This window comes from Pongo pygmaeus, chromosome X, assembly GCF_028885625.2.
Source record: "Pongo pygmaeus isolate AG05252 chromosome X, NHGRI_mPonPyg2-v2.0_pri, whole genome shotgun sequence".
Taxonomy (NCBI): Eukaryota; Metazoa; Chordata; class Mammalia; order Primates; family Hominidae; genus Pongo; species Pongo pygmaeus.
The window spans coordinates 111,904,523-111,916,819 of NC_072396.2; the positions used below are offsets into that span (position 1 = coordinate 111,904,523).

Sequence of the window (12,297 nt, forward strand, 5' to 3'; positions counted from 1 at the left end):
GAATCAATGGTGACTCCAGGTTCCAGCCCGGAAGGAATCAAAAGTGTCCCCACCCCAGGCCATCCCCTTCCTACTCAAGAGCCCTGCTGGACTAGCGAGGTTCTCCTCCCCTCTCCCAATCTGAAAGCCCTGCTGCTTTCCATCGTGCCAAAGCCAACCCATTCTTTCAGGCTCTGCTGGAAGCTGCCGCCATAAAGAGACTCTCCCTTCCTAGTTTGCTTTGGCACCATCCAAACTCTAGACCTGCGGACCCCGGGAGCAGTAAGCTTGAGGCCTTTCCTTTAAGGAGCAGGAGGCTGGACCCGGTTTGCAAAGGCCTGCGGTCATGCCAGTGCTTTGTTCCCCACTGGCCTTGGGTGCAGCTGCTCCACTCCTTCCTGCTATACCCTCAGCTCCTCAGGGCCCTGGTCCTAGCCTCTGACGTCTCCTGTGTCCTCTACAGTGATTAGCAGGATAGGCATTCAATAAATCCTTAGTCGGTACTCAATACATAGCAGGCCCTTGGTCAATAAATGATGGATTGATTAATTGAAGTGCTTGGTCGCTTTGGTACAAGGCCGAATGAGGTGCTGCCATCATTCATCTCTCTGTGCACCTGGGCAGGCAGATTATGTTGCCTTAAAACTGAGCAGTTCTTTTTCTTATTATTTATTATTTCTTTGTTTTGTTTTCTTTGTTTCTTTTTCTTTTTTACTGCTACAGCCTATGAACCAAAAAGGCAGAGGGGATAGGGAGAAGAAAGGGGCTGGAAGCCTGGGAGGAGTCCCACAAAGGAAAATTCTGCATCTCCATCTCAGGTCCCCTAATTTTCACTGGATTTTGTGATCTGGGGGACTAGGGATGCCAAGCTCTTCTGAGCCCTGAGATGGTAGTCTTGAGCTTGTCCAAGAACTTATGAGTCAGCTTTGGATACAAACCATGCCTGCTGGTAATTCCCACACCACCTTTTTGACTTTGTATCCCTGTTTCTCCTCTCTTTCTTGGAGTGGAGAGCAGTGTCCCCACCTACTCACGGCCTGTGAGCCATTTACCTGATGGCAACACATGTGAGACAGGCTGGGGAAAAGACAAAGGAAGAGAAGAAGAGGAGCAATTGGTTCAGTCGCAAACCTTGAGCTAGTGGAATATTAGATTGATGGGGGTATTCTGTGCTGTAGATAGTCACATTTGTTATTAGAGAAACCTGTCATAGAATCTGGCAATACTGACTTCACTGGGGGCTCAGTTCCACTAAGCCGGTAATGTAATTTTCTGAATAGGCCAGGCAGAGAGCTAAGAATCACTGTGAATTCAGGTCAACCTGAGGACTTTGAGACTTCATGGAGCATGGACTGGGAATTGGCTCTTGAAAGGCCTTCCTTTAAACAGCTCCTCCACCTTCCGGTAAACCCCCTCCAGCTTCCGGTAAACCCTTTCACCTGGTGTCAGTCAGCCTGGAGTTTCCGCCCTCCCCAACAACTCCCCCCACCCCAACCCACCCAATAGTTTCTGAACCAACAAGCAGATACAAAAGGAAGAGGGACTTCTGCGACCTGTTCTGGGGCCTATCCATGCACCACACAGTTTCTTTAGCAGTGCATTATCAGATGATAGTAGGTTCCTCCCTGCCACCTCCAAAATGCTTCAAGCCAAACCAAGTCCACTCCAGCTTGCCTGTCTGCTTACATTTACTGCTGAGTGTGGAGGCTGAGTGTGGGACCGGGTCAGGCTTTGCAGCCTGGCATTTGCTTCTGAGCAGACTGCTTGCCTGACACTGGGGAGAGTAGGCTTTTCCTTGGGAAGTATGATGAGCTTGACTTGGACCCCCAGCAGGCTTCCAAATGCCTGCCCCCAGGGAAGCTTACCACTGAGCAAGCAGAAGTGTGATGCCTCAGTAACCTGGCTCTGTTACATAAGACATGCTAGTTATGAGTCAGGGCCCTCAGGCTGGCCTAGGCCCAGCCTAGTCTGGAAGTGAGGCTAAACAGCAGCACCGAAGGAGGGGTGTCTTGGGAGTGGGGTAAGCCAGGAAGGAGCTGCTGGAGTCGCTTCCTTTCCTCTCACTTCTCACCCCCTTCTTCCTTAGGGATAGCTCTAGCCAATCACCAGCCTAGATAGCATGGAGCGGGAATCCTGGCCAGACCCCTAAGCTGTGAACAGCTGCTCTCCATCTCCCCTGAAGAGAAGATTAGAAGAAGTGGGTTGAATACTCAAGCCTATTCTGTGAGTAAAGTCTTCCTTCGAGGAAGGATGGGGAAGGTCCCTGTGTGCTCTGTCCATAGGCAGGGGCCCGATTTCTGGCTGGACCTATTTGAGGAAAGTGGCTCCCAGGAGAGGAGGGCCAATGGTGAGCCTGGATCATCAGTGATCCAGCCTGCTTCCAGCTCTTGTTTTCCCTTGGGCTAGTGTCTGCACAATGGGAAGCTTCCCATTCAGTCTTCTGTGCTGGCTGGGATCTTAATGCCTCTTATGCAGTTTCCAGAAGGGCCACAGCTACTTTGGGGCAGGAATTTTCAGCTGGAAGGTACAAGTGAACTTGCCTTGCCTACTGATAAAATTCCCTCCTGCCTGGAATAGAATCGAGAAAAGCTTGCTTTCTGCTCTCACAGATCGCATCTTAGCCCCACTCCAACTCTAGTTAAGCTGGATTTCAGCATGGTAGACAGTGGCCTCCAAAAGACATTTTCCCTGACCTGACTCTTCATCAAACCTAGCTTGCCCTGAAACTGGGATCTAGCCTTCTGGCCTTCATGGGGCTCCTCCTAGCCCATGGGATTCGATGGAGGGCCTTTTCTGCCAAAGCTGTGGTGCTACAGCAATGCCCTAACCCTTGTCCCATTATTGCAGACTTTGGGACAGCACAGTATGTTCTGGGCCATTATTGCTCTCTTTATTTAAAAGGAAATTTCATCTTTCTGACCCCTGTGGTCATGGACTGCTCTCCCTTGAGTTCACTGAGCACACAAAATACCCCATCAAATGAACCCATGTTTTAATCTCAACTTAGCACATTGGTTTCTCCAGGGCTCAAAAGGCTATTGCACGACACCAACCAATTTGTTATATAAACCCAGCCAGCCATGGCAGATTATGGCTTTACAGTTATCTCTAGGGATGGCTTACATAAGAAGAAGAGAAAGTTCAGGTAGGAGCAGAATCACGATGAGCAAACAGCGCAACAGCCACCACCAGGTGCAGACATGGCCAACCTCATTCCTCCCAACCAACCCACCCACCAGGTGGGGGCAAGAACTCTGCAGGGTTCCATCACCCAGGATGCCTAGAGGTCTTGGCAGTCTTGGCTAGATACATCCATCTCCATTTTACCCAGACTCCCTGGTCTTCAGGACCTGATCTGGAAAGGAGCCAACCCTCTACCCGGAATGGAGAGCTTGTTGGATTATCTGCAAGTGCAAATATAAGAGGAGTGTTAACCTTCTCTTCAGGCAGGGAAGAAAACTAAGGTCACCCTGGAAAGCATTATTTACTGAGGTGTGGACTCAGTAAATAATAGTCCACTCCTGGCAAAAACTGAGGAGTAGATGAAATTCAAGCTCTGTACTTCCCACCTTTCTTTAAGAGCATGAACTTTCCAAACAGATCTTTTGAACTCTCATGCTGTCCAGGCCCTGTGCTATAACAGCCCAAGCTAGGCCTTCCATGGGCTCCAGCCCCATCTCTCTACCTCTCTCCTCCAAAGTTGGCTTTGCCACATTTCAGTCCCATAAGACCCTATTCCCAGTTGGCTATCACCATGACCGGAGGTCTGATAAACAAATTCATACAAAGTAGTTAATGGCAAGTAATGGTGTCACATGTTACTCTTTAAAAAGGTACACTAGACCTTGGCCATTCATGAGAGATACACACTAAAACTTTTGCCAGTCTCCAACTCATGGATGCAATCTCTAAAGCATGCTATTTCCCCCATAAAAAGTCTATTCCCAGGCAGCACCATCACTTTGCGAAACTTTGTAGCTTTCTCTTCATTGTAATCACTAGCACCAGCAGCTGGCTTAGAGAGGGAGCATTCTCCTCAAGGAATGCCCTGAGACATTTGCTCATTTTATGACAGGTTCCTACATATGTGTGGACTATGAGCAGTAGACCACAAAATTGTGTTGAAAAGTAGGCGCTGGACAATGCCACTCCTAGGTATACACCCCAAAGAATTAAAAGCAGGGACTTGAACAGATACTTGTGCACCAGTGTTCATAGCAGCATTCTTCATAATAGCCAAAAGAGGGCAACAACCTAAGTGTCCACTGAAAGATGAATGGATAAGCAAAAGAGGTATATCCGTACAATGGAATTCTGTTCAGCCATAAAAAGAATGAAGTACTGATACGTGCTACAACATGGATGAACTTTAAAACATGTTGAGTGAAAGAAGCCAGACACAAAATATTGTATGATTCCATTTATATGAAATATCTAAATAGGCAAATCCATAGAGACAGAAAGTAGAATAGGGGTTACCAGGGGGTAGTGGGAGGGGAAAATAGGGAAACGGTGAGTTATTCTTTAATGGGTACAGAGTTTTTGTTTGGGATGATAACAAAATTTTCAGAATGATAATGGTTGCACAACATTGTTAATGTACCTAATGCTACTGAATCATACACTTAGAAATGGTTAAAATGGCAAATTTTATGTTATATCTATTTTACCACTATATATATATGTACTATGTACAATATATACATATAATACATCTCTCTCTTTCTCTTTCACACACACACAAACACACACACACACACACACACACTAGTAGATGTGGGGTAGGGCAGCAGGCTCACTCATTGGTGAAAGGACTGGTCCCCACATACTAACCTGCTTGCACATGTGATTCACATCTGTGCCTCAGCAAAAAGACAGTTTCTTACCAGTTGAGTTCTCATGAAGTACCCAAACCATGAATGTTAAGTTTGCAAATGCATTTGTGCTTTTAATGGAGAATGTCCCTTAATCCAAGAATGCCTATTCTTTGTCAGACCACTAGGCACTCAGGAAATAGTTATTTTAAATTACTTTGGGCTATGAAAGGACTTTTGAAGCTTGATACCAAAAGCAAAAATCACAAAGGCAAAGAATGACAGGCTTAACCACACAGAAACCCAAAACCGCTCTACAGCAAGTAACTCCATCCTCAAAATCAAATGGTAAATTAGTTGACAATGGGTTGCAATCTCTAATACAGGGTTTCTCACAGTGTGGTCTACATACCAGCGGTGCTCTGGGAGAGGAATTTTAGATGGTACATGGACAGAGAACTGAATCTTAAATAGTATGAACACAGGCACTGCAGCAGGCAGCCACTCAAATCATGCCGAGAGTGTGGCCACCACCTCAGAAGCCAGGTCCAGGAATATACATTATGAAATTACTTGTTCTGAGACTCACTTAGAGAAGCACAAATAATTTTTTGCACAAATTTTTCTTGTAAACCTGATCTCTGAATCTATATCCTTCCCCTTTGTTACTATATTAATAGGGGATATTAAATGAATTAGCACACATAAAGCAATTAGAAATGTTTGCTATTTTTATCATTTTCTGAGCATTTATGTATGGGAACCAGTTGGGGCCAGGTCAGAAGCTTAAAGGTGGAATCCTAGGGTTTTTAGAGCTGGAAGGGAAATCGGATTCAGAGTATTTCAGACCACACTAGCCAGGTATGCTCTGGGGTCAAAGGTAGAACAGAGCTGATTAAGAGGTTTTGGGTAAAATCTTAGAAAAAAATTTGAGGTTACAGCAACAACAATCACAACAAATACTGCCAAAGCTCCCATTACAGGTTGTTATACTTTACAGGTCAGAAAAATTAAGGAAGGCTCTTCAAATGTCAACTTGGGAAGCTTTTTCATATGCTACGTTTGAATTGGAAACTTCTGCTGTTTGCCCAGAATATTCTATCTCCCTCCTAAGTTTTCCAGTATAAGAAACATATTCAAATGACAAGGGGGAAGTCCCCTAACAACAGGGTGACCAACCATCCCAGTTTCCCTAGGACTGTTCTAGTTTGAGTACAGGCAGTCCAATGTCCCAGGACAGGGATGGTTGGTTTCCCTACCTAATAAGGACATTTTGACCATTTGGAAAGGTTCTGAGCTCACATTTACCTCTGCTTCATAGACAATTCTTAAGTGTTCCAAGAATTTCTTTAGCATTAGTTTAGTTACTGAGTGTTCTTAACAATTCTTTCTTCATAGACAATTCAGGCTCTGCTCTTCATTGTGAGGCATTGGGCAAGATACTTAATTTTTTCCAAGCCTCAATTTCCTTCTTTATAAAATGAAAATGGGTGATAATAGTACCCATTTGGTCGGGTGCAGTGGCTCATGCCTGTAATCCCAGCACTTTGGGAGGCTGAGGCTGGTGGATCATTTGAGATCAGGAGTTCGAGACCAGCCTGACTAATATGGTGAAACCCCGTCTCTGAAAAATACAAAAATTAGCCGAGTGTGGTGGCGTGCGCCTGTAGTCCCAGCTACTGAGGAGGCTGAGACAGGGGAATTGCTTGAACCCAGGAGGTGGAGACTGCAGTGAGCTGAGATCGTGCCACTGCACTCCAGAGCCTGGGCGACAGAGCAAGACTCCGTCTCAAAATAAATAAATAAATAAATAAATAAACAAACCCATTCCAAAGAGTTGATGTAAATATTAAATGAGATTATGCAGATACATTGTGAATGTTCAAGAAGTGTTAGTTATTAATCTATTATGGTTATTAGTTACATAATACAAGATTGAAGGGATGGTGTTTAAAATACACTTCTTCCCCAACCCAATTGTTTACAGGTACCATTTACATACCAACAGGCTGCATGCCCATTCTCACTGATTCGTATGTATATACACAGCACTATCAGGACTTCCATCAGGCTATGAGAGTTACTGCATGTGGTTAAAACGGAAGGAAAACAACTTTTAAACATTAATAAGGATTTTCTAGCACAGCATAAAGTTGTAAAATCTTTACAAGGGACCACGTCAATATTTAAGTAGTCATCCAACTAAAGAAACCTTTATTGAATATTGGCTGTATAACTAAAAGCCAAGGGAAAACCAAGCAAGTAAAACACAGCCCTGCCCTCAAATTGCTTATACTCTTGTGTTCCAAGGAAACCAAGAACGAAGCTGGGAGCCAGGGACAGGTCAAAGCAGACAAACCAGATGTAAATCAAGAATGTGCCCTGCCCTTCTTCCTAAAAATATAGGAGCCCTCTTGGCAGAGGAATGGACTGCAGGAGGAGGGGTGGGAGACTAGCTTCTCCAGCAGGAGAGGCCTTGAAAGTTGACAAAGGAAAAAAGCAGCCAACAGGAACCTGAAATGTCAAATCATTAAATTGAATAGAAGTAAAAACGATGGCTGAAGTATGATGATAGAAACCCAGGGAATTTAATGAAGTAACAAGGGATATGTTCACTTAGGAGAAGGCTGTCTACCCCAGATATTGGAGAAGCCCCATGACCAGCAATAATGGTCTTCTAGTTTGCTAATGAGCGTGTCATACTGGGCAAAACCTAAACCGAATTCAGAATCCCCAGTCTCTAAGGTCCCAATTGTCAAGGAAGACAAGAGGTGATCAGTGGCTCATGCCTGTGATCCTGGCACTTTGGGAGGCTGAGGTGGGCGGATCGCTTGAGCCCAGGAGTTCGAGACCAGCCTGCGCAACATGGCAAGATCCCATCTCTATTAAAAAAAATACAAAAATTAGCTGGGCATGGTGGTGTGTGCCTGTAGTCCCAGCTACTTGGGAGGCTGAAGTGGGAGGATCGATGGAGCCCGGGAGTTTGAGGCTGCAGTGAGCTGTGATCATGCAACTGCACTCCAGCCTGGGTGACAGAGTGAGACTCTGTCTCAGGAAAAAAAATAAAAATAAAAATAAATAAAAGCAAGAGAATGCTTTGTCCTCTTAGAACTATAAGACTGTTACCACAGGACCCTGTTACTCCCCAGCCTTAGCGAAGGCTGAGAGCTTGCTGGTTAGCTCCTCATTGGTTTTGAACGCTGAGAGAGTTGCTCTGATCGAAGGAGGCAGGGTGCTCACATAAACCTTTCCTACAATTTGCGCTTCTCCCTCAACCAATACCTATAACGCCACCCCCCTACATCTCCACCCTGTAGCATTTCCAGGCTTTGCCGAAAACCAAGAGTCAATAAACTCGTATTAGTGGAGTAGATGACAAAGGAGGTATTCCCTTTCCACAAACCCAAACAACCAGGATGCTCCCGAGGTGTGGCAGAAGTAAACACTTTGATCTCAGGCTTTTAGCCTCACACTTCCCTCACCCAGGTTTGACCCTCCTAGGCCCAGAACCAGAGGAAGCACCCCCTCTCACACTTTCCTAAAGCCTGGAGTGGCAGTTTCTCTCCCAGTTGAACAAATGCAAATGCTACAAGCGCTCTTTCCAGGTTTTTCTACTACCCCTCCCCCACTGCCACTCTCCAACAGAGACAGGTGGGATCCTTAGGAGCCTGTTAGGGCTTTCGCTCGGCAGGATTTCAGCGTCTGTGGGCTGAATACACTTGTAGTAATCTTTCACTAGAAATGAAGATTCCCTCGAAACCTTTCTGCTAGCAGCCTGGTTTATTTTATTTTATTATTTTTAAAAATCCAGCCTGGTTTATTTTAGACAATGAGATAATTTGATGCCTAAAGTGAAATAATAGATGAGAAAGGGCTTCAATGGTGTCAAAAATGCCCGAGGAATACGACTTGTTATAATAACACTAACGAGGTTAGCGGCCCTGCTTGTCTTGCCCAGAATCACTGGGGCTGGGCTGAGGGGGAGGCGATGGTGGATTTGTCTTGGGGCAAGGGAGGCAAAACTGCTCTCAGCATTAAGTGAGAATAGCGCCTGCCTTTCTCGATTACTTTTTAAATTTCCTATTTGAGCCTGCTTGCATTCCAAATATTTTGTAGGTGCTCAGAATTTCTTATCACTTTGGGCACATCACCTGCCTACAACCTAGAATCTCAGAGCTAAAAGGAACCTTAGAGAGACTAGAGAGGTCAGGCGACTTGCTCAGGCTCATACAAACAGGTGAAGCCATAACTTGTACCACAACCCAGGTCTCCCACAGTGGCGATGTCTTTCTCTTACATAACCTGTGTTGTTGAGCAAGAATAAATCCTCCCTTATACATTCACACACACATGCTGGTGCCCTATCCTGATGGCGCTAAGGACACTAAATCCATGGCTGGGTTTCCTGATGTTGTCTGCCCTGCCTCTAAATTGCCTCAGTTGTTCCCAGAGACTGGTTCTTGCCAAAGTGTCTCAAACTGAAGGACAGCAGCTGCCTTGGGTCTTCCCATTGTGTTTTTTCCCTCCCTTGTTCTCTCCTTGCCTCCCCAGCAGGATTTCTAGAAAGCTTGACCGGTACTCCAATACACGCCTGCAACGACATGGATTCATCCGCCCTCCTGCCACACATAGTTCTTGAGGCACTCAAGATGTCCTAGGGTGGTCTCTGGGGTTGCGCTTAGCTTACATTTGAAATTTAAGGCTGTGATCCATGGAGGAGGCGAATCCCTCCCATCCAGAGGCTCAAGAAATTCTCACAAGTCTCTGATTTTTAAAAATTTCCCCCTCCCCATCTCCCTCTCCCACCACCAGCAGTTTAATTTGTCTTGACATTTTGCTTGCCCTCACTGTCAGTCAGGGGCACTCAGTAATTTTAAAGCCCTTGTAGTTTCAATCTGATTTTGCACATTTGAGATGGGCTTTTGAGAAGGGTAGAACTTGGAACTCAAGAAGACCCCATGGCAGAATCTCCAAAGGGGCTATGGAAATGTATGCTTTTGAGGAGGGGATACTTTCAGCTACCTCCAAACCATCTGGGGTCTGCCCACCTTCTAGGCCCCAACGTCCCCATCAGAAAGCCTTTGCAGGCACCTTTCAGAATAGGGCTTGCACCTGCCAGGCCTCTCCTCAGCTCCGCGGTACTCCAGGCAACCTCAAGGTCCAGTCACTGCAGCCTGAGTCAGACCTCCCCAGTACCCCTCCTGAACTTCCTAGTTGCCCCTTTTGCCAGAGGCGAGGGTGCAGCAGAGGCTGGTGGGAGCAAGGACCGAGTTGCCGCCGTGTGCCGAGCCACCCACCTGTGGAAGAAGAGCAGGATGGAGAGCATGGTCTGGTCGATGTTGCGGTTGCAGATGCCCTCGTTGATCAGGTAGCAGGGGTCCCGCAGCACCGGCTCTAGCGAATCCTGCCGCATTATGCTGTTGAGCTTGTCGGTATTGAGGTTCTCAAAGACCAGCTTTTCCTGCAGCTGCCGAAAGTTGCTCACTGTAGGGCTGCCCGGGTTGTTGTTCTCCCCGCTGCTGCCTCGCTGGAGCCCGCTCCGATGGGCCAGGTCCAGGCAGCAGTTGCAGCAGTCGAGGCCGACAGGTGAGCGACAGTCGAGCTTGGACTGGGCCATCTTCTCAGGCTCGGAGGTCGCCTGGCCTGCGAGGTCAGGGGCGGCTGGCAGGTGCGCGCCCACCGGGCTGGCCTGAGGGGACTCCAGGGTGCCTGGAAAAGACAAGCTGTGAGGAAAAGAGTTGGAAATTAGCGCCTAAAGCCAGCCACCCTCGGCTCGGCCCCCTTCTGGCTGTACTGCTCCGGGTGCGAATAGAAACAGCTGGACAAACAGCTCCGAGCGGATCCTTCGGGCTCACTTCCTCCTCTTCCTCCTTCTCCTCCCCCTCCTCTTGAGGCCGGGGCCGCCCCCCTGAGGTGCCACACGCGGCCCCAGCGCAGTCCCAAGTTTCCCAAGTGTGAGCGGGGATTGGGGCGGACCTGTGGAGGCAGGAAGGGCGGGCAGCAGGGCAGAGGGAGAGCCAGGGCGCGCCCTTGCTCCCTCCCTCCTTGGCTCCCTCCCTCCCCGGTTTGCAGGCTCTCAGGCTCTCGGGCTCCCCTGGGCTGTGACGGCTGAGCGGTGGCAGGAGCTGAGAGCGAGTGAGCTAGTGAGCGGTCTGCACGCCCGGGAGTCAGCACTGGGATATGACAGCATGTAAATTACCCTAGAGGGGACGGCGGAGGACGCTCCTCCGCCGCTTCTCCGGCTGGCGGGTGGGGGCCCTGAGCGGGCTGGATCCTGCCCCTCCACCCCTCGCCCCACCCCTCCCGCACCCTTGTGCCCTGGCATCCACGCTGCCGCTCGCACCCTCGCCCGCACTCCTGGGAGCCGGCCCGGCTCTCACTCTCTCGGCGAGCCGGACGCTTCGGTTCAGGCTCTTTCAGCGCTCATGGCGCATCCTCCGCCAGAAATACTCACGCAGCCCACCCGGGCTGCCGTGCCCCCTTAGTGGCCCTGTCTCGCGGGGCTCGAGCTTGGCGTGAGGGCAAATGTCTCTAGTCTCACCTCGAATGGGTCCCCCTACAGAAGAGACGACGCCCTCGAGAGTCCCAAGTGTTGTAGCCTTAAACTGCCGCCCTCCAAAACCCCCCTTTTCCTGGGGGGGGGGGGCCGTGCAAGGAGAGCGGTTGCCCCTGCAGAGAGTCAGAGAGTGCCAGGCACACATTAGGAGTACCCAATAAATGCCGTAAGCAAAACTCACAGAAGCACGCTCAAACTCTCCTCAGTTTCTGTCTCTTTCTTCTTACTTAACGATATCGTCACCTCCTTTCCCCAGCTCGCTGTGTCCTCTCTTCCCTGAACCCCTCAGAGGCAGTCTCTGTCCCGGCTTCCCTCTGCCCCTTCACCGTCTCTCCTCAATCCTCCCCTTCCTTCTCTCTGCTCTTCTGCTTCCACTCATTCCACTATTTCCCTTATTTTTTCTCTTTTCTTTACCCATTTCCTCTACTTTCTCCCCCATTTCCATTCTTTTACCTTTCTTTCCTTATTTCTTTTCTCCTTTTCTCTATTTCCTCATTTCCCCTTTCTCCCCTTTCCTCTTTTTCTCTCATTTTTCTCCCACCCCCCCGCCATTTCCCTTATTTTATTTTCCCCTCATTTCTTACTTCAGCACCCCGTCTTTTTCCTCACTTCACTTACCTTCTCCTATTTCTCCAAATTTGTTCTCCTTCTCCTTTTCTGAACCTCACCTGCCACCTTAGTTGATCTCGGTCTGTCGTTACCCTTTCAATAGATGTAGCGATTCCACGTTCACAGGCCTGAGGGGTGTGCCCCAGCTCTGTAAGATGGAGGGATATTCTGGGTGGGCAAGTGGTGGGTTTCCAGGGTGTTTCAGGACTCAGAGACTTAGAATACTTTAAATGTGTAGGATTAAATAATTATTAGTGTCTGAAAAAACTAAACTTTTCATGACGTTCAGTTTTCACGTAAAACTGACTTACATTTCAGTCAGTACTCCCCACCCCCCAT

General features: G+C 48.0%; 1 protein-coding gene across 5 annotated transcripts in view; it reads right to left on the reverse strand.

Moving 5' to 3' along the window:
• The window catches only part of TSC22D3 (TSC22 domain family member 3), a 64,191-nt gene that overhangs the window by 51,826 nt on the left and 68 nt on the right, over positions 1-12,297 (reverse strand). Inside the window, exons 2-4 of one of the 5 annotated variants that reach the window (XM_063660762.1) lie at positions 11,968-12,106; positions 11,335-11,462; positions 10,091-10,516 (exon numbers count right to left, since the gene is read on the reverse strand). In XM_063660762.1, the coding sequence (XP_063516832.1) occupies positions 10,091-10,410 (320 nt within the window). In that variant the 5' untranslated portion in view covers positions 10,411-10,516; positions 11,335-11,462; positions 11,968-12,106. Of the gene's footprint in view, positions 1-10,090; positions 10,517-10,769; positions 10,979-11,334; positions 11,463-11,967; positions 12,107-12,297 lie in introns of those variants that run through there. The other 4 variants (XM_054472130.1, XM_054472128.1, XM_054472129.1 and 1 more) reach the window with 4 other exon arrangements.